Source organism: Manduca sexta, chromosome 26 (genome assembly GCF_014839805.1).
Source record: "Manduca sexta isolate Smith_Timp_Sample1 chromosome 26, JHU_Msex_v1.0, whole genome shotgun sequence".
NCBI classification, from domain to species: Eukaryota; Metazoa; Arthropoda; class Insecta; order Lepidoptera; family Sphingidae; genus Manduca; species Manduca sexta.
The window spans coordinates 15,109,057-15,132,784 of NC_051140.1; the positions used below are offsets into that span (position 1 = coordinate 15,109,057).

The 23,728-nt window shown below is 33.3% G+C and overlaps 2 protein-coding genes across 5 annotated transcripts; one reads left to right on the forward strand and one right to left on the reverse strand.

Annotated features, from left to right (window-relative positions):
- Nucleotides 1-2,356: 2,356 nt before the first annotated feature.
- On the reverse strand, nt 2,357-8,613 carry LOC115451010 (cuticle protein 8-like). The gene is made up of 5 exons (XM_030179202.2): nt 8,488-8,613; nt 7,559-7,732; nt 6,874-6,970; nt 5,982-6,094; nt 2,357-2,869 (listed from the first exon to the last, which is right to left on the reverse strand). Exons 1-5 carry the CDS (start codon nt 8,491-8,493, stop codon nt 2,756-2,758), a joined length of 504 nt encoding a protein of 167 aa, XP_030035062.1. The 5' UTR covers nt 8,494-8,613; the 3' UTR covers nt 2,357-2,755.
- Nucleotides 8,614-16,938: 8,325 nt separating this feature from the next.
- On the forward strand, nt 16,939-23,673 carry LOC115451009 (band 7 protein AGAP004871-like). Of its 4 annotated transcripts, XM_030179200.2 has the most exons (9): nt 16,950-17,199; nt 17,286-17,518; nt 17,601-17,642; nt 17,888-17,988; nt 18,079-18,234; nt 22,338-22,435; nt 22,835-22,996; nt 23,223-23,406; nt 23,494-23,673. In XM_030179200.2, exons 2-9 carry the CDS (start codon nt 17,467-17,469, stop codon nt 23,635-23,637), a joined length of 939 nt encoding a protein of 312 aa, XP_030035060.1. In that variant the 5' UTR covers nt 16,950-17,199; nt 17,286-17,466; the 3' UTR covers nt 23,638-23,673. The 4 variants fall into 4 exon arrangements, with proteins under 4 accessions (XP_030035061.1, XP_030035060.1, XP_030035057.1 ...); XM_030179197.2 differs by lacking the exon at nt 17,286-17,518; XM_030179198.2 differs by lacking the exon at nt 17,286-17,518 and having other exon boundaries at nt 23,241-23,406.
- The last annotated feature ends 55 nt before the right edge of the window (nt 23,674-23,728 follow it).

Below are 23,728 nucleotides of genomic sequence, written 5' to 3' on the forward strand. Positions count from 1 at the left end.
ATGTAGCTCTCCTGTTTATTTAAATGGCAAAAAACAGCGAAACGACACATTGTGGGTGCGATTTTGTCCATATCCGCCGCTCTGATGTCATGCAGCGTCAACATGGACATTTACCGGCGAAAGCTTTACGTGGACTTGTTATGAGAAATGTTCTTTTTAAACTGGTATGAATGTTTCAAAGTCTTTATATCACATCGTTAGAAGTAAAAATTTATTCAAAATTTTCTTTTGGTTTTGTCACAAATTTCGAAGGTGTGTGAAGTCTACCAATCCGCACTAGGCCAGCGTGGTGGACTACGGCCTAATCCCTCTCAGTAGTTGAGGAGGCCCGTGCCCAACAGTGCGAGTATATAATATAGGGCTGATATTATTATAATATTTGTCACAACGGAACTTGAAAAGCATTTTGAGAAAAAAAAATTGTTTCATCATTAGCTAAACAGGATGTCGGCCACAGAATACATGTAGTTGTGCCCACTGCTGGAGAATGGACATGGGCGAGATAAACGAGGAGTCGTTTATTCCTAGACTTTATTTTATTTTATTTATTTATTAGGTTTTCCAGCAGACTTAACACTACAATTTTGCTCATTCGTTAACATGTGTCCACTGCTGGACGATGGACATGGACCTCTTCTTGTTTGCTAGACTGCTGATTTACCACAAACAATATTTAATTGAGTTAGATCACTTTATTTCAAAGAATATCAGTTTGTGATAAGGAATCTTCAACAATTTTTTTTTATTCCATCTCAATATATTACGTTTACGCATTTAAGAAACTTTATGAGTTCAATATTGGTAATATGAACCAGGTACGATTAAGTTACGACCAAATGTATAATGTTATCAATGAATTTTACAAAAAGGGCATCCTTAACAACCAGTTTGGTATTATAAGGTTTACGAGCACGCCCACTAAAGTATATAGAGAAATAAAATTTAATAAAGTAATACCAAATGTTCACAACAACATAATCATAAGTTTTCTGTACGACGTTTCGTGTACCACGCTTAGCTAACGAGTGTTAGTAAGTAGTCAAACTGTCAAGCAGTTAATAGGACAAAATTTGTAGAACAATACTAAATGCCTTACAAAGCAATACGCTAGTGTCGTTTATACGTCTGTCAGCAAGTATTGTAACAATATTGTTTTCGGTTGGAATCCTCGATAATTTATATTTCTACTAAGTATCAGGCTGGAGTCAGCAAGTTGTGCCCAATATGGCAATAAGCTCGCCCCTATCACATTATGGGACAGAATATACACGGTGAAAAGGTAAAACACTAGTTGCGCCTCTGTCTACCCCTTCGGGAATATAAGGCGTTAGTGTGTAAATATATAGTTTTTAAATCTTTGATTCATAAATATCAATATATATCTTATAAGTATTTTTTGATAGAAAGTATTTTTTCTTAGGAATTTCATCAAATTTGGAAGTGGTGAATAATTCTTAAAAATTCCATTTTGCGAGACAATATAAAGCGAAACAATAAATTGTAAGTTCTTTTATGCATACGAACGAGTAACCGGTAGTTAAAGAACAGTTATAATACCATTTCTGCATATCGTAGGCCACAAACCCGTCGCCGCCATACACAGGATTTATTATATCGAATAAATATTTTTATGGCTTACTAAATTAAGATATGACCAAATATTACAAGGTTGTCGACCTGTCATCAAGATCGAATAGTATCAAATAACTGTTCGATATATTTTTTTTCTATTTTTGTAATTGCTGTTAATCTCGTGAGTGGTCACATGTGGTGAGGAGCAGTTAGATTATAATTTTGCCTATAAAATATACTCAAATGAACCTGATATTTATACTCGTAGCTCGGTAAACGACGCGCAAAGTAAGTGGCTTTTGGAACTTACTAAAACTTTCGGAGTTCTTGATCCCGAGGGAAAAAATACTAATGATCAAATTCACAAAACGTCCAAGCGTAAAATAATACAAGTAATGGACCAAAATTGTTGCAAATAGTTAATCAGCCTTAAAACAAATAATTAAAAATTTGTTACGTTTTCTAAAAAACTGTGGCGGTAGCGCCATTTAAACTTATAACTATATTTCTTCTGCAAACAAACGAACATAAATATAGTTACTTATATTCTGTTCCTACGCATTTTATTCCAATGTTCTTTTTATGTATTCTTTGTAATGTCATTTACGTATTGTCTTATCGACAGCATGCAAGAGCATTGGTCATAAACCAAAAGCAGCGATGACCAAGAGATAACCTGTTATCAGTGGCTATCAACATGTCTACAAAGTAAAGGAATGTTTTTACTCCAGACGCACTAGCCGATAGCAAAACACAATGCACTAACATTAATAAAATGCTAAAGTAAAATACAACATTTAATTCATAAAACATACATTATTAATACAGAAGGAAAGGTCCAAAATTAAATTTATCCAATCAAACATACCAATTTCAATATGAGATCATTCATAAATAGAATATCAAAAGGTTTTATATTTTTAATGTACATCTTTCGAAGAAAACAGAATAGAAAGTCATAAAATATCAATGGCTTGTACTTCAGATGCTATAAAGGGCTTTGGCAAAAAGTCCTCAAAGATTTCAAAATCGTAATGACACAACACAAAAAATATTTTCCCATTCATTACAAATCCTATCTTATATCTAACATAGCCCTGTGTACCATAATTTACTTAAAACTAATAGTTTTAAAATTCTAAAGAGTATTTCGCTCCGTAACACTATTGCTTGGGTCGTAGTTTTAATGGCCGCCATAATGGGAGAACGCGTATGTTGGCGCTGCGTAATGTGCCAGTTGAGCCACAGGTGCCACGTGAGCTACTGGCGCTACGTGCGCCACTGGAGCTACTGCCACCTGTCAAAGTTATAACTAATTAGCTTAGAAACAAGAAACAACAGCCTTGGGCCTCCTCCTTGATAAATGGTTAAAAATTTGGACTGATTAATGGTAATTTTTTTTCTTTATTATTTTCCACGCTAGAAACAAATTAATAAATGTTATATTCCTATATACTAAAGTATTGTTAAATGAAATAAAAAGAAACAAAAAGTAACTATTTAAAATAGATATTTGTATGGTTAAACTTAACACGTTGTTTGATGTCACATACAATAAATTGATGACAAAAAAAAATGAACTTAATTATAAAGGGGAAAGTTGTACAACGCAATACAACAGTCGCAAAATGTTGCAACAAGTGTCACTTGTTCAAGAGTTTTTCGTTCAATATCATAAACCATTAATGTGGTTCAAGGTTGCGACTACTCGACCGTTACATTTCGCCAGTGTCTCATTAGTTTAGAAAAGAAAATGTCGGCATTGAACACTAATAATTTCTTTAAAGTATTGTTATTTGATTTAGATATATTCTCTTCCAAATAACATCATCTCTAATTAACGACTAATGGCTCATATAATAAGGCTAAATTTTAAAACAAGAATACAAAAAAAAATCTTTTATGTCACATGAATCACATTTTCCCAGAAGCCCTCTTGCAAAGCATGTGGAAAATTCGGGGAAATACGTTAAGCAACATTCACTGGCTATTTCCTTTTAAGCCTACGCTGTTAGTTACGCAAGCTTAAGTGGATCTGCAATGTCGGAGAAATCGCGTCTGAGTAATGAAATTCCTGATTTTACGAAAATAAACTGTAACCATAATTCTGCAATCAAGAAGGATATGAAAACTTATAATAAATGTTAGGATCACGTTGAAGTTTGATCATAACCACAAGAATCCAACAAATAAAATTATCGATTGTAATAAATATTATTAAAGGAAGGGCTACTATTATATATTAACTTAGTACGCAATGCTCCCGACAGATTTTTAACCAATATTCTACAATAGGTTCGATTATAGAATTTTTATTATAATTGTTGTTTCTACATTTAACACCGCTTGCATACCAAAAGTAAAGTTCAGCTTAGCTCGTATATCTAAGAAAATTATGTAATTATCTAGCCATGTGGCTTAGTTTACATAATTTGCAATCTATACCCTAGTATGAAAAATATCTCAGCTATGCGAGCTACAGTACACTAACTTACCTTAGTTTCTAGCCTACCACCCGTATAAATATAAAAAATATAGATTCTACAAACTAGCGTGTGCAAAATGAATAGTCATTTACAAATTTATGATTTTCTATTTAGTACAGTATTGTATTATAATAATTAAACAAAATTCTACAATATGATTTCAAATTTCGCTTTTCTCATATTAATTTTAGTACGTACATACAGCTAACTACACTTGTTTTTCCAAACTGCACGAAGTTAATGTGACCGACTGACATTGGTCATATTGTTGCGCCGACACAGGCATCCTGTGTCACGCACAAACAGTCATCGGCCCGCAATTTGGAGCCTTTGTACTTTTAGTAGAACGTAAAAAGACTATCCTATTTTAATTGCTTTATATTTAATTTGTTCGCAGTATTTTATTCTATATTCAATAATATTAGTCATATTTTTTTATATTCTATACAATGGTTTAATAATAAACAAAAACAAATATTTTTAAAATTGAAGTTAAATCCCACATATAAGTGGTAATTGTCTCATGTGGCATAATTTAAAACACGATGTAGAAACGAATAACTGTAAAATCTTGTAAAATAAAAACAAAATACCTATACTAACTCAAATAATGAATTACTAAGAGTATAAACATATTATTATAATTGCCAAAAAATACTAAGAAATGAAAAGCTTTACTATTTTTTTCTTCCTATGTTTGCTCCAGTGAAATAGCTATAATATTTTTCAGATAACTCTTTTTACTCTGCACCCGTTAAAATATAACCAAAGATTTCACAAACGTGTTAACTGCTAGTTATCCTCTTCGGTATATAATATGTTCTTTGCCCTCATCGCTTTAGTTTTCAGAATAAATAATCTTTCCTGATTGCCTTCAAATTCAAAGCAATAAATGCAACTTGTCGATTGTAGTTGCCTCATTTATCGATCGAGTTCGGTCACTTGTCATGAGGACGACCAAGACTACGCCTTATAGCCTCATATTAAGCATTTTCTCCAGCGCCGCAACTGCTGTTTGCTAAGATTTTGTATCAAACGCGGCTGTGTTAGATAATTATTTACACGCGAATCACGTAAACCAAGTCTAGTTACAACGGTTTAGTTTAGTACCGTGATTGATGTTGTAAGTTTTATCTTTACGCTCAATATGGGAAACGAAGTTGTTATCATTATTTAAAATAAGAATAAAACCTATAAAAACGTAGCAAGATATCTTAAATAAGACGTGAAGGTATTATAAGTAATATATATGCAAAACTATACGCAATAGGGTACCGGACTCATTTTTGTTCTTTACTTTTATCAAATATTTACATAATATAAATTATAACACAGAAGGAATTTTTAAAATCCGGTAAAAAATCAACAAGTTATAAGTCTTTGAATTTCGGTGGAAGGGGTAATTAACAAGAAACAGAAAAGCGACGAAATATCCACATGTGACGTCATCGGGAATTACGACGCGTGCGAAAGAAAGAGATGTAGCGATATCCCCACATCGCGCCCACTTCTGCACATTACAATATTTTAAATACGAATTACTCGCTCATTTTTTAACCAATTTTTATGCAGTTTTCGCAGGAGTACTTCTTTTTCATATTATTAACCATTATATATAGAATAATGGACTAAATCAAGCATAGGCCAGTCCCCTATTAAAGGCGTAACAAGTTTTGGCACTCACATAGATGCGGTGTGTCTTGCACCCGTCAAAACCCATTGAGTGCGAGTCAGACTCATATATCAAAGGTTTCGTCACCGTGCCAATTTTTTTCTTTATTATTTGTTAAGATATCAGCAAAAACAATACACTCTGTAGAAAAATAAACTCCTTAATTATAGCTCAAAAACTAGAGTTTTACCTTTTACCTTTCGTCGCTCTTATTTGGTGATATTTATGTAAGGAATCTGGAAAGTGCTTACCGGGTGCACGGCGTGTCCAGATTTGTGTACAACCGCGTTGAACCCAGTGTGGTCGTCTGCGGAGTATGCTACTGTGCGCGTTGAACCATCAGGCTCAACTAGTGAGTAGCTGCCTGTAAATATTGAGTCCAAATTGTACAACATTGTTACACCCACGTAAAAGAACTTTCTCATAAAAGTTCTTGAATGTATTATTCCGGGGTAAAAATATATGTGGTAATGCAGAACTTTATCTATCTATTTGCCAAATTTCATAGACATTCAGCAGTTTTAGTAATTACTTTTCATAACATTAGCACAATATTTCGCATTTGAAATTTTAATAGAATTTTTAAGTGTAGTAATTATTTTTCGAAACTAATCTCATTTTAAATTTATTATTCTTAACAATAAAATGTTTAAAAAAAATAATTGTAATGTTAAAGCACGAGAAATAATTAGAGCATCAATTCAAGGCTGCTATGTTCTGAACATACCACCGAAGTGACAATACACAAGTAGCGAATAGTGAAATTTTTTGAAAGGAAACCCGATATACCATATACGTACTAATAATATGCATAAATTCAAATCTGCAAATTGTTCTAATAATAATTAGATTTTACATAAATTACGAAAGGGAGGCCGGCAGGAATCAAGTTATAAGGACCCTTTGCCAGTGCAATACATCAACTCAAAACAATCGGATCTGTGAACATAGGAAATGAGCTGATAGTTTTTAAACACCTGAATAAACGTCCATAAATTATAGCCAAAACCATCTCGACCACATCAGATTTCAAACAAAAAAAAACGCACAAAAATCGGTTCATTTGTTTGGGAGTTCCAAGGCTACAGACACACCTTAAACACAACTCTCTTTGCGTCGTTGGTTAAAAAATCACTGAATTACCTTTAACAACATCACCGTCTCTGACTTCTTGTTGTGATTTAATATCTCCGGTGTGGGGATCTTTGACTCCGTAGTTAAACGCGTACTTCGGATAAGACTGTAATTAAATTGTTATGTTTTAAATTTCATCGTACCAAGTATTTAATTATGCTTTAATTAATTTCATCTAAAGAGTAGATATGAGTAAGTTTAACTCGTATAAATGTTAAACAGAAAACTGTGTATACTTTGTTATCGCCTTTCGTAGGTTCAGTAGAAGTGCCAGTGATCGAACGAGATTTGTTTGATCTTTAGAAAGAAATATTTTATTTGGTTTTAGTAGCATAATATAAAAAAAAAAACAAATAATAAAATAAAAACGAAATTAAAACTACATTAATACAAGAGAAATCAAAAGAGAGAAACCAAAACCAAAATGGATCCAGCTCAGCTTAATGCTACAGCGTGAACTGAAGCGCTGATTTTCACCTGAACCCAATACAGATTCCGTCTTGTAATAAATAACAATGAAATGTGAAATACTGGTTAGACGAATAACATTTGTACATACATACATCATTTATACTATAATTTACAATGCTTTATATTATGTTACTCTGTCTAACATATTCAAGGCGCTTCAACGATCACTAGTCCTATACAAATTTTCCTATACTATAATCTATTAAAAGAATCTTGTACTCACAACTGGTTCCGCTGCTACTGCGTGTACGACAGGGGCATGTACCACAGGCGCAGCGTGAAAAGCCAGGGGTGCTGCATGCACTGCCAGGGGAGCTGCGTATGAGATGCCGCCGTGCAGTCCACCTCCCACTGGTGCAGCCGCCGCCACGCTCACCAGCGCAAACAATACGAGCATCTGGAAGGCCATGCAGCCGATTAAATACGTAAACACTATACTGCCGTGCTAAACTCAAAAGCATTAAAAATAAAATATTGATTTTTATGTCGTCAGATTGCTTAAAGAAATATCCACCTAATGAACTTACCTAAATAACGGTATATTGTTTAGAACTTGTTAAAAAAAAACCCTTACAAAGTGTCTCTATCTCAGTTTTACATAGTAAACTATAAAACGTTATTTACCAACCTGCGATTATCTCGAAATAAGGTTTACCTGACATACCGATTTTGCGCTTATCACGGCAGTATAGCAGATATATAAGATTCCTTAGTTATGCATTTTGGGAGACATAGGGAAATATAATTCATCTATCTCGAAAAATATGTTGTGTAATATATATGTATGAACTCGTATATATGTCGTAACACGTAATTACAGTTAGATGGTTCTTATTTCGCAAAATACTAATAGAAATTTATTGATTCATGATTTTTAATAATATCTTTTGCTACTATAAATTAAAAAATTAAGCTCATTTTATGGCAATTTACGATTTATAAACTATATATAAATTAACGCCTTCGCTCATATTTAACACATCAAACTATAGTCTTGCTATTAAACAAAACAAATGTATTTTTAAATCATCGCAATATTATAGTGAAAGTAATTTTATTAATAAAGTATAACTAAAGAAATACCTTACTATTTATTTTCTCAAAGTAATCTACTGAATATGTTTTCCAATAATTATAATCATCAAACCTTACCCGCATGATGTCAAAGTGCACTACGCGTTACGAACGGCGTCCCGGTGACCGGCTTGCAAGCCGTCGCCTTATAAATACGGGACCCCACTACACCAGTGCACCTGGCGTAGGATACCATTAGTACTAGATTCTCATCCTACACGTGCTGGTCTCATAGTTCTATTTGCTATAACGCAATTTATAGTACCAAGTTCAGCTGTTTCGATTGTTTATAAACGTGTATTGCAGATTTAATCAGAAAACAAATAAATATTATTCTTTTCTAATGTTTATACAATTAAAACTTATTGATCCGTTACGGACTTAATTTTAAAATAATAATATAATTATTGTTATTATTTTACGTAACCTAAAATCAAATATGTAAGTCCATAAAATTGCTTTTACCTAAGCTTCATTTACATCAAACTCTTGCATTACTGACCTACATTTTATCAGAATGCTCATCACGAACCATTTGAACGCATTTACAAATTCTGAAACAGAACAATGCTACCGACGATATATCCTTAGCATATTCCAATAAATATTGTAGAGCTATTTGTACAAGAAGCATTCTTGATCCAGTTGTAATATTAACCAGGATATTCTGATAGTGAGGAATTAATTGAGTCCAACAGCAAATTGATAAGGAGCTTGTCAAAATATGTATGTAGAATAAAGCCTGCATTCAACAACTGGATGCCATACTAAACACAGGCCTCTCGCATGAATGTCATGCATGTATATGTGACCGATTTCTTACATTGTACAGTACATTAGCTATCGTTTTAAACGAGGATATTGCATTCGCAGCCAGCAGCATTGCTCTAATTCTTGACCGATATAAATCAGTCATTGGCGTAAATATTGCATTACGAAACGAGATATAAGTCCCACGCTTGTTGCTCTAATATAATATGTGTAAAAGGCTTTAGAAAGCATGTATTTTAGCTGATTGCTACCCAATAAGCTTGTAAGGTACCTACGTGTATTGAATTGCACACGTTATAGTTATCGATTAAAAGAAAATTCAAACCTGATATTGTATTAATTCCACCGATTCCAGACAATCTAATATTATCGATTATGATTGTTTAAATCAATTTAAATAAGTTATTTAATTCAAATTAAATAAATAATTTAATTAGTGATATAATTAGCAAGATTAGATAATCGAATAAATAGAAATATAAATAGTAATCCAATCTTGCTAATTATTTTATTTGTATTAAATAAGTTATTGAAATTAATTTAAACAATTATAATGGATAATATTAGGTTGTATTAATTATATTAATAAGACATAAAATTAAAGCGAGTATATCAAATAAAATGTGCGTTAAGTCAATATTCAAAACACGCACATAATCCTACTAAATATTTATTTGAACTTAAGCGACAGGAAGCGAAGTTATTTCTTCAAGAAAAACGAGTATGAATGAAATACCGTCGCTGCCACGTATTATATAAGTGGACTTTTTAATGATCCAATACGGCTCAAGTCACAACTAATGCTGCTTTTTATTTATTTTACTCAATCTAGTATTGCAGAAAGTTTTTCTTAACTAAAATATACATGGAGTAATGAATTCAGTATGTCTACGTTCCCGTATATTGCTAACAGCGCCTACTAACTGGTTGACAGCTCATTGCAAGGAAGTTAGAATGCTGCCGGAGTTAAATGTTATAATATATTATGGCAATGGAATATTTAGATATTTGCCTGTTGCGATTGATGTCTGATAGGTACTTACTACCTTGATTAAATAATTACATAGACAACTTGTAAAGATGAAAGGGTTGTTAGATGCATAAATACTTAAGTAACGAAATAAGGATATTTGAAACGTAGATAAAGAATTTGGTAATTCGTATTATGGAAAAATAAACAATATTAATCAAGAAAAACATCAGAATAAATTACCAAATATATTTTTTTCAGCCACACTTATATGCAAAAATGTTGATAAAACTACTAAATCTTATGTGACAAATTCTTATTTGTAAGTAACGTAATATAATTATTTTGTCAGTGCGGCATTTTATTGCATGTTATGGGCAGGGTCCGGGACAACGTCTTGGCCAACCTGTTGCTAATAAATCCATATCAATATTTGTTTCTGGTGTTTCCGTAACACTCCATCTATCAATCAATACAATTTGTTACAAAATAAACCACTGTGTAATATTGATTGTACTTTTCTTGATATTCAAGTCTTGAGCAGACAATTTGGCTGTACATTATGATTTTGGCAATAATAATGAAATTGAGATGACAAAAACAATCTTGTTCATATTAAAGGTTTTATCAATATTGTTTTATGAAATTGTTCTCATGAATTGATTGATTAATTTTATTTATTGAAACAATTCGAACTTTATGCGATACTGTAGGTATCGCTATATCATGCAATACTGACGGATGAAATTTAGTTAATAGGTATTCCTAAAACTGAATCAGTTATATATGTAGTTAAATAAAGTACGTAGTTCAGTGCGTAGAATTCTCGATATGTTGTAATTCGTGCCCAATCTCGTAGGTGTGCGTTGACGCGTGGTGCAACTCAAACTCTCTAGGTATAATTTTAGGGCGTATACCGACAGCGTGTTCTAACTTTCTTAATTGGCATCATAATTTTAATTTTGTAGATTCTTGGTAGTTTTCTACAAGAACAATACGATTTACTCAATCTTATTATTTCTAGTTGAACTTTGTCTTGCTTTTTCCATTCCATTTTGATTAGACGATAAGTTTGTCTACAAATTTACCGAATTATAAACCTTTTTTTTGCCTATCATGTTTATGATTCCACTGCCAATTAATGCATATAATATTATATTATTTGGAATCATAACCGAAATTCATCAAAATCTTAATTCTTATTCACAATAGTGTATGCAGCCTCTGCTACTTTTGCTCCAATATACTAGCACGTGGGCGCATACATTCTATCTCGAATGTGTTGCATTTTCTCAGATCGACGCGTGATAACTATCAATTAGGCCCTAGAACCCTTTCCTTTATTATACAATAACAATTGCTCTGATGTTGAGTAATCGAGAGGATAAGCGCTAACATTCGATCATTATGTCATGTACTTTCCCACTACCTAGCAATTGTCCTAATTATATTGTGTAATGTTCTATGGCGTGTCTATAATTTGAGGGTAGATTTGTTCTCAGATTTTCAAATGGGGTTCGTGTGTACGAAATTTATATTATCGGAACAAATCACGCTGTAAGAAGTTCTCATTTGTAGTTATAAAGTATTTCGTTAATATTAGTTTCTCATTAGATATTTAGTACTCCTTTTCCGATATGAATTATATTACTGTGATATATTTTAAAATCTCTAGGCCTAAATTATTCTTTTTCAATAACGTAACAATAGATGGGTATTCATTTTTCGTATTCACATCTCTATTTATTTTGTAATTAATATAATCGTTCCCCGTGCTGAAATATTAACTACAACAAACCTCAAACCCATAATTGTGATTGAATTATTCATTAATGAATGATAAATTATTCAAAGACAGCCTTTGATTTTCCACAAGAAGTAGTGTTCTAAATGATTTAATAGATTATAAATATAACATGTCATATTTGTAATAAAGGAAACCATCAAACTATTTTCAGTAACTGTGAAATATGTTAATTATTCATGCGACTGTGCTAACTTGTATTAAATAGGTTATCGCAAACCACATACACATTTAGCCCAGTTACTAGCCAAGAAATGTTAGCAAAAAATTAGAACCAAACCATGGCTTATTGGCAGCTTGGGAAACGTGATCGTAAAATCTAAGATATTTCAAATCATAAAAGAAAAATTGCAACTGGATTTCGTGTCATTTATACCAGCTTTTATGGGAATTGCCTAGATTTAAACTAATCGTTAATATTTATTGCGGACATAAAATACCGGTGCAGTAACTATAATAAGGCCGGACATTACGAAGCGCGGGAAAGAATAATTACAGCATTTCTATAGCAGTCATTCTTAGTATTATATAACAATCGTAAGGTAAACGAAGCACAATGGTGATACAAGTTAAAAAAAAAACTCTAAATTACGAATTCTCTAGAAAGTACAGTCTAAAACTTCTACTAATGTTCCTTAACTAATGTTCCTTAGGTCAACAATATCTTCTTCTTCTTGTAGTGCCTCTCCAACTAGTGAAGATTGGCGGTCAGCTCAGCATACTTTCTCTTGTCCTTTGCAAGGCGAAATATTTTCAACAATATCAAAAACACTGAAATATTCTGTCAATAATGTAGTATTTTTATTTACTCTTATTTATTAAATGTATTTTTTCGCGATCATTTTTTTTCTACAAATTAATACGTAGAGAGAAAACACTTTACCCTTTTAAATTACAATGCGCGCACGGAGCAGTGTTAGATTTGGCATGAATTAAGTTCATAGTACAAGTGCAGCAAAATAAAATTTATATGTAATGTTACAAATATTTAATTAGACAGTAAATTTCAAATTACTGAACGACCACTAGTCTTATAAATGAGTATAGCGAGCCTACTACAATAAAAGAGACGTGAGTTATCGACGTTCCGCCTGAATGGACTACGTTCAGACGCTGCGAGACTCATTGAGTCATACGTGCGATACATTATTTTCGGCTTTTATATTTACATTCGATTTCGCCTTCGGGTTCGTCTGTGATGAAATTCTATTATACTCTGGTGGATGCGTATTTCCGCGGATTATTCATTGACTTCATAAAAGGATTTTTTGTTTGTCATACCTTTGATAAAGTGGCAGCAATATTAGGAAAGGTTTTCTGAGATAAAAGTCCCAGTATATATTTTCTCGAGATAAAAAAAATGCAAAATAATCACACAAAAATATCGGTGCAAAATTTTATCCATATCCGTTCAACAATTCTGGCGAAACATCCTAACTTAATTATAATAATAATAATATAGTATAGATAAGTGGTTTCGTTTTGTAATAAAATGGTACATTAAATAAATGCTAATTTAATATTGGAATTGCCACTTATAACCTTTATTAAATTTTACCCAGCGAACCGATTCATGTGACCATTCCTATTTCTTTAGAAGGTCGGTGTTACGTCTTCCCAGGAGCCAGTATTACACGAAGGGCATTACGTAAAGGTTGAAATAACTTGGATAGCGGCTCTATAAGTTTTAAAGATCAGCCTGCGACATGATCTAATTGAATTCAAATGACATCGCAGTATAATAAAATCTAAAAGGTTCAAATGTTAATGAGAGGTCTTATAAACGAAGATGAATATTTCCTTATAATAAGATCGTTATTCGTTATAATTAATAGCCTCGCTTCCAATAGTAACGTCGTGTGTATTCCGTTCCATGATATAATAATATCATGGAACGGAATACACACGACGGAAAGTGGGTACAACAGTTGCGACTCTGCCTGCCCCTTCAGGAATAAAAGGCGTGAGTATGTGTGTGATTAGTATTCCTTATATTTTTTCATTAATTAGATTGATTTTGCACCATATTTATTGCTTACGCCTTTTAACTCTAAAAGATAACCACTGCACCAATTACAACGCGCCGATCTATTTGCTTCCCATATTGTGATAGATGGGCATCACCACATTTACCTTCTTGATGATATGTCAATTTTATTATCTAAAGAAAACTATGATAAAATTAGATTAAACTTCCTCATAATAATGCTTATGTAGAAATTATTTATACAATGGACTTTTTTTCTTCGTGTCTCCTCGTTTATACTTTACGTCTAATGACATAATCAAACAAACAATTTGTTAATTATGGCCATTCATATATAATAGCCGTGCGAGCCTGTTTGTTTATTGACAATGCATGCGAAATTTTAACAATAGCGTAAGGTCCCCACGCTTCACTACTGTTTTTGGATCTGTTATGTTTGTTGCGACATCACAGCTCTGTGAATTTACAAGTATACACATTTCTGACATCAAATTTCCTTCACAATACTTTATGAATTAGATTTTAGGGTAAAACTTCTAAACTTATAAAAGGAGAATGCCCATTTTTGTATGAAAGTTGGGCTACGCTTGCGTCTGTACAAAACCTTCACTAAACTATAGGGGATATATCCTAATTCTTATAGAAATTGAAAACAATTGGATATTCGATGGGAGTTCGGAGTTATCAGAATTTTTATAACGCAGTTATTTTGAGGTTAAGTATGGACTGCAATAATGTACGGTAGAAAGTAACTACGTGCCTAATTAAGTTCAATATTGCAGAACCTACTTGTTATTGCTATAAGCAATTATTTGACATTCTTTTCACCTAGCTTTAATTGCCCTTATAAGAAACTGATAGGTACTACATATGTGATAAGACGAAACTTCAATAAAACTTCTTAAGATAGTATGACGGAATATTAGTTTTTCCACAGAGCATATTATGTTACCTGACCTTTTGTGTATATATTTTTCTGACTTACGACTTATTCTATTACATGGATTGCCTAATCTCTAAATCCACCTACCATGATCTCACTCCAATATGGCGTCAACACATATTGTAGAATAGATTTTATGACCGGCCTATGCCTGACGCCAACCCTCTTTGGAGGATTCCGATCCCAGGCAAGTCATGTTAGAAACACCGAGATAAAATGTTGCTTGACCTGGAAATCGAACCCAGGAACTCACTTCATACCCTGATTAGGCTAATAGTTAATTATCATAGGGAAAGAAAAATAAAACAAGAAATACGAAATCGGATGCATATTTTTATATAGATGTATATTTTTAATAGAGGTATATATTCTTGGCATCCTAAAATAAAAACAAGAATTTGATATAGCTGCAGCAAGTTTATATATACTCCTGAAGTGAGTGCATGGCTTCTTGCAGCGCTGGTCGGGTCATGTCATGTTGTTGTTGTCTGTGAACCTCTCTATTAGCTGATCTCCAACAAGCAGCACAAACTCATTCCCGCCTTAAAACCTAAAATATAATGTAGACGTTGAGTAAACATGTTCAGATTATTATTATTGTTAAACTGTTTTCTTTAACTTTGGCAAGATTTTTCCCACATTGTGGGTATGTTAACAATAATCTACAAAACTTACAAACTGGACAGCTCGTCCAAGAAATATACGTGTCGTTGCTGTGGCACCGCATAGGTGCAGTTAATACACCGCCGGGATATGCCGTCTCGATTAACTGTCCTGGGTCTAGGTTCTTGATGACATTGTGTTGCTAACTAAAAGCCTTCCGTCTCAAAGTTCGAAACACACACTATACACGTTGTTTTTTAACAGAGAATTTCTCGGCTCAACATTAAAATACATAAGAAAAACACTCCGATCTTGAGTAAGATAAAATATTTTAATGATTTAACATTCAAATCTGAAATGTCAAAATGTCATTAATTTCAGTTGCCAGTGGAATAAAAATCTCTACCCATATATTCATAATTTAAAAATAAACTCCAGACATGTTTTAGCTGACTTTAGTATTTCTGTCAATGCAAGTACAAGTCACCATTTGTTTGTTTTTGGAACGATTAATATTTTCTTTTTTTTACCAGCTATTTGGAGTTTGGTCATAATTATTAAGTAAAATGTATTATTTTATAACAATATATTTGAGATCAATAAATATATTGTTATAAAATAATATACATATATTATAAATTCAAGTACAAGCACATTTATTGTACATATTTCCTTTTTTATTCCATCTAAGATGGGAATTTGTTATAAATTGGTATCATTTCGCCATATTGGCAGTAAATTATCGGATGTTTCATTTGCAACAATTAAACAACTTTTTATTTTCATATCTTTTAAACCCCCATTCGCTTATGACTGAAATAAATACAAATAAAGTAATAATTAAAATGATGATTTTTTGTGGATATTTGGTTGAGACGCATGACTGACGCAAAGATAGCCTGGTTTTGGGCATTGTCCTTTTATAAAATCATAAGTTGGTGTACGAATTTTAATTATTTATTTCTATCTTAGTATGTCATTATAATTAAGTTTCCTATTAGGTATTTAATTTGTCAAAAAATAGCAACCTTATTTATTACATATAAATGTTTCTTAGAATAATCTGACCAAGATCAAGTCATCCAGGAAAACCTGTTGGATTCACTCAAAGATTGTTTGCTGACATAAAAATATATCACTGACTGATTTAATCTATCTTGACTTTAAAATTACCTAACTCCAATTAGTAATTAATTTAATCACATTTTAATTAATAGTGAATATCTTAAAACCAGATCTGAGAACTTACGCATTTTTATACTATTGAATGCAATTTGTAATGCAATTTGTTGCCACGAGTAATGAATATTGATTTTTTTACCATACTTTTACACGAAGTAGTTGCCATCAAATAAGCTATCGGATATTCTTAACATTACTATCCAAACATCCGCTAGTAAATTATATACTGGTGGAGCGCGAGAGCAGCTTCCCAAATACCTAAATCTCACAATTTGGATCACCGCGGTCCAGTGTGCGCCCGCGCCCGCCCGTCGTTATGCCCGAAAGTGCGTTATTTATTTATTTTTATCGAGAACCTGGTCTTCCGCGCATCTCACCTTAGTATCAATATAGACTCCGGGAAGACACGACCACTTGACACCGTTTGACAAAGCAGTCAATGCGGTTTACATGTCGCGGTGTCTCGTTCCACATGGATTTCGGTTGCCACGACAAGGATTCGGGGGAAGTGGAGTGCTACCTCGAAATACGTAAATACATTTTCACTAAACTCTATCGACGGTGATTTAAAGCTTTTCATTGTTGTTCAACATCGCATTGTAATTGATATTTTTAGTTGGGATCAGTGTAGTTTTTGGGTCGTGTAAACAGCTGGACTCTTCTGACAGTAAGTTAGTCCGTATGTCAGCGCAGTCTGCGATTGTTAGCCGCGTTAAACGCTGTTATTACGATTAGTACCATTTACCTTGGTGTAACAATAACAAAATAACAAACGTAGCGTACGGCGGGCACTCAAAATGCGCACGGAACTAAGAACAGTAAGCACTAGACGTGACAACGTGCCGAGTCGTGAGTAAACACACATTGCTGTGAACAATACTTTATCAAAAATCATAAATACGCTCTAATACTGGAAATTTGAATATTTTAGATTGCGATACGGGTACTTCTTGCGCTATCACGATACAAATGCGTAAGTAAATTGATAAATCCGAGTGCGAGTGCTTGTAAGACAGCTTTTGTTATACGCTTATACATTTCTTCGCATTAACCTGTTTTACGGAACGTTACGTGCATCATAACTGTCATAATAATAGTTTGTTGACATTAATCCAAGCACAACATGGGCCGAATTAAAACCACCTTCCACTAGGAGCAGACGGCACGTTGGCATGAAATATTTTTTATTTCAAATGAGTTTTCTTTTGTCTGTAACAGCAAACCCTGAGGCGGTGGGATGTATAGAGAGATTCGCGACGCTTCTATCGTTCCTGCTGGTCATCATCACATTTCCATTCTCATTGTTTGAATGTTTTAAGGTGACTATTAATTTCAATTTTTTTTTTCTTTCTACAGTTATCGGCCAGCATTTTGCAAATTAATTATAAATTAATATTTTATCTTTTCAGGTAGTGCAAGAGTTCGAACGAGCAGTAATATTTCGACTAGGACGGTTAAGGAAAGGCGGAGCGAGAGGTCCGGGACTTTTCTTCGTCCTGCCGTGTATAGATACTTACAGAAAAGTCGATTTGCGGACTGTATCATTCGACGTACCGCCACAAGAAGTAAGCTGTATTCATCTATTTATTTACATTTACAAATTCGACAGTTTATTTGCGAGTATTTATCAAATTAGAGAACAAAGGTTTCGCAAATATTCTTTTATGAGTATTTTTATAAATTTGGTTGATCCACAATAACACGTATAATATTATGATATTCTCCGTGCTTTTAACGTTGTACTCAGTAGGGCGTCAGATAACAGTAATTATAATATAGAAAACTAAAAAGGTACATTATTGTGAACCAAACATTCGTCCACAAATATCCGCAATAAATACGATATTTTTTTTTCAAATTTATTAAATGCGACTTACCATAAAGATCCACAATATCACTATATGACGGAGGCATAGTACATAGCTTTAGAAGCAAGGAATAGGGGTTAGGAAAGCTTTGCTGTACTGTATGTTTGTTTTATATGAGCCAGTGCACTGCCCCGGACCAGCCTAACTATTCATCCTGTTGACAAATATGTCTACGGGATAACTCTACCAATCTCCCGCACTTTCATCAAGCTCAGTCTAATTTGCGGTTATTTAGGCCGTAAATTTCATAGTTTCAGTTTTCAGAGTTTTAAAACTTCATAGGCCATTATATTATGCAAATTTTCTAAATTTGCTAAATGTAATGGCACAATTATTCCAATATCCTATTAACATTGAAAGTACTAAAGAGTTTTAACATCTCTATTTTAAAAGTAACGCTAGTAATATAACACTATTTCTAAACTCAATCGAATAGTCCATTTCTATATCATACATAAAAATAAGAGCATATGGCTTACAGCTATAAAACGCATCTTGCAAAGAAAACTTTACATCTCTCGCAAATTAATTGTAATAAAATATCAAAAACGGCTGAGTGCATTTTTATTGAATTTATGCTGCATTATAACAATAAATTAAGAATAATTCGCCCACGCGATAGATAAATTCGAAATAAATTCAAAAATAGCCGACATTAAAAATATTACCACGTAAAAGTTTACACTGCGTATATTTGATATAATAGATATCAACATCCTTTCGAGTTCTGTGTCGAATATGTCGAACAATAATCAAAGTACGTCATACATTTAAATTATAATTTTTTTTTTTCAATATACCATAAATTTCTTTTAATTATATTTCACTTTAAAAGTACTACTATGTCTGAGAGATCTCTAAATCACATCACAATAGATTATCAAAGCTATCGGAACCACACACTGTTCTCTACATTCCAGTTCTAAACCAGACGTGTTTGTGTACATAATATTATTAATTTTATTTCTGAAAACAGATGGTCCGACATATTTACACCACGCGGCAAAATAAACTAGCGTTTCACACATTTCATTTTTAACACTACAGACCTTTTCATAGCACCTCATTTTTCAAACTTTACCTTTACTTGTTATGTAAATATAAAAAGATTTATATTACTACATTTATTTACTGTGAGTGACGAGACGCAGAAGTAATAATGATATAGTATAATAATACTATAATGTCAGCCCTGTATTATATACTGTCCCACTGTTGGGCAAAGGCCTCCTCTACTACTGAGAGGGATTAGACCTTAGTCCGCTAATAATGATAAGTACCAATAATAATAATGTTTTTTATACAATTTATAGCGACATAATTATCGTTAACGGTGATGTCCTCACAAGGCCTATATCGTAAACATCGGTTTTAATTTAATATATGTATTTGAGTATATCCAAATAAAACTTTTTTTTCTTAATTATAGAGTCTGTGTTTAATGTTATGTTTAGATAATCCTATGAAATTATCAAATTATTCATCTATTATCAAGAATCTATATCTTCATAGTTGAAATTCATTAATAGAATTTTATTTTATTCTTTGCTTCACACCAAGATAACGTTTTGATACCGCATAAAGTATCTAGAAAAAAATCATTGTAGTAGGTGGTTGGTCTCATTTTTACGTAAGCCCGCCTGGTTAGGTATCACTATAACTACTATATTGCCGCCAAATAGCATTATGCCAGCACTTAGTGTTCCTGCTGGAAGGACGCTGTAGCCTGTCATATTTAGGTATTATGGGACCTAACATTGGAGTTTAAACTTCGGTTATTGTGCTATTGTTAATAGAGACAGTTAATGAGAGCGTTACGGACCACGAACACGGTTATATTAAAATACATCCATTATTATTTTACAAAAAGGAAATTAATATAATTTCATTAATCAAATCCGAGCCTTAATGAAAAACAAATAATTTTGAAACATAGATTATCAGGTCGGTGAGTTCCTAGACGATCGGTACACAAGTAACGATTGTTTTGCATGTCGTAAAACTTTGATTGATAGTTTACGGCTACATCAATTAATCGTTAGCCAGCTGAATGGCCCGCCCGACAACTGGGTTAACTGTTTTCAATACCAATGCCACAGACGGATCCAGAACAGATTCAGTACAAACGTTTGTGACCTGACATTTACGTTAATAATAAACTGGATTTCACGGGCTTCCTCAATGACTAATATATAATATAATATCAGCCCTGTATTATATACTTGCCCACTGCTGAGCACGGGCCTCCTCTACTACTGAGAGGGATTAGGCCTTAGTCCACCACGCTGGCCTAGTGCGGATTGGTAGACTTCACACACCTTCGAAATTCCTATAGAGAACTTCTCAGATGTGCAGGTTTCCTCACGATGTTTTCCTTCACCGTTAAAGCGAACGATAAATTCATAAAGAATACACACATGATTTTATAAAAGTCAGAAGTGTGTGCCCTTGGGATTTGAACCTGCGGACATTCGTCTCGGCAGTCCGTTCCACACCCAACTAGGCTATCGCCGCTTTTTTTTTTTTTGGACAATGACTAAGGACACTTGAAAAACATTGTTTAACTCAGATGTTTCATCAAAGGAACTTGTGACGTCAATTATAATTATGCTGTGGCTCGGTATTAAGTTAATTCAGGATTTTATGTGCAAAATAGGTTTGGAATTAAATTATTAATAGATGGTTGAATCTTTATATTATTTATATAACTCTCGTAAATTCCCTTTTTGTAGATTGTATTTCAAATCTAAAAAATAAGATGGAACAATCATCCATGAAACCGTCCGAGTCTCAATGACATCATAACTCGTAATGACCAATTATATAGCCCACTATTCCGCCCGTTTCCAATTTAACGACGTATCCCATATCCTATTCAAAAATAGTGTCAGACTTTATCGATCATTTTTAACTAATTATTTAATCTGATAGATAAATACATGGTCAATATCATAACCCGTGGCCGATGTTTATTTTAACGTGTCCAATGCTTGCCGGTTGTGAACAGACGGTTGCCAGATCTGACCTCGATATGCGACGCATGCGCACCGACCGATTAGCGCTCACTGACAATAACATTAAATTAGGCATTATTTTATTATACCGAGACTTGTGTTTCGTGTATTTCCTTTGATGTTTTCGCACTCTCATCAATTAGGCATTAACTGCCCTCGAATTGATTTGTTTAGAATTGGTGTAAATAAGATGATACCAGCAAAATGTAAATGATAACAAAGTCAATTCTCTACGTGTTTACTTCGACATTCTATGGTACAACGAACTAAAAATAAGTAAAATTAAATTAGATTTAATTTTTATTATAATAAATGGCACCAACCATGTATAGCTAATTTTATGAAAATAATTACACTTTAATCCTACATTATTTTACATTTTTTTTGTGATTTTCTTTTGCGAAATTAAGCTTCAAAGTCATTGATACAACAGTCACTATAGCCCTGATCCGCAAACTGAAGCGACTATTATGATGGCGCTATAATGTTCCCACGACATTTGAACCTGGCAAATGCCACTATGACAGTCACAGCTCCGAGATTTATGACCGTGTCACATGTCCTGCATGTATCTTTGAGTGAGATATCTTCAGAGCGAAATATCTTCTGTTTGTTTACTTTAAGATACGGTATTTTATTAAAATTGGTATATTAAACTAATGCGCCGTCGACCATTTTCAAAACATCCGCATATTTACTGCCCTTATAATCTACGACATTCGATTCGATATTTAAAAAACGATTCTGTTTTTCTTTTGTTCTACATCAATAATATGTTTGCTTCAGGTGCTAACAAGAGACTCAGTGACGGTGGCAGTGGATGCGGTTGTGTACTACAGAATCAAGGAGCCATTAAATGCTGTAGTCAGAGTTGCTGATTACAGGTAATTATCTGTAAAGCGACCCAAACGTTCTAATTACACGCTTCGTAAAGTTACAAGACAGCGGCTATTAGCCGTGACTGTTTAAAATCAACGTCAAAATATACACGAATCTGGTAACTTCAGTTAGATTAGCGCTGTGTGGATTAATTAAAAATGTTATTTAGTTAAATCTGAATTATAAAGTTGTGGTGTGTTTTGCTCCATTATTACACGGTACGCATGAAAAAAAATATTAAGCTTAGATATTTTTATACATAGACTCCTGGCTGGATGTTTATTTAATCATTAAATTTAGAATCCCATGTATTTCAATAAATGCCATTGAACGATCAATAAATGTTACTGTTCAATATCACGATATCACATAAACATGTCCAAGTCAAGTAATTATCATTGCAGTGCATCGACTCGGCTCCTGGCGGCAACGACTCTTCGGAATGTGTTGGGTATGCGGGACTTGGCGCAGCTTCTCTCTGACCGAGAAGCCATCAGTCACATGATGCAGGCTAGTTTGGATGAGGCAACTGACCCATGGGGCGTTGAAGTGGAACGGGTTGAGATGTAAGCCTTTTATTAAATTAATACCTACTAAATGCAAGATACAAGAGTAGCTAAATAAATCCACCATATTCTTCGACCTTATAGTTATTGTTATGGACTCCATATTTCGGCACTTATCTTGTAAGTCAGTAAATGCAGTATGACCTTATTTGATCTTCGTTGTACTGTACAAAATTTATGCCACATAAAGAACCCAGAATATACATGAAAGTCTTATTTGGCTTAGGGTATTTTATGTTTTCAGTAAAGACGTTAGACTACCGGTTCAACTTCAAAAAGCCATGGCAGCCGAAGCCGAAGCCGATCGAGAAGCCCGTGCCAAAATTATTGCCGCGGAAGGAGAAATTAAAGCTTCTAAAGCGTTACGGGAAGCTTCGCTCGTCATGATTGACAATCCTATGGCATTACAAGTAAATTTTCATATTCACATTTTCACTGTTCACATGTAACGTCCTATTAGTTTATTTATACGTGATTTTTTATTCTCTCTTTTTCAGCTGCGGTATCTACAGTCGTTAAGCTCAATATCAGCCGAAAAGAATTCGACGATAATATTTCCATTTCCGATGGACTTCTTGAAAGCATTTTTAGGCGGCGCTGGACCAAGCTCAGTGCAAATGACGCAGTCTTTACCCATATAGATGTGAATAATAGGTTAAATAAAGATATTTCTTATATTTTTTTATTTATATTTTACAATACGTACTTCTTTTTCAGGAATAACATTACTCT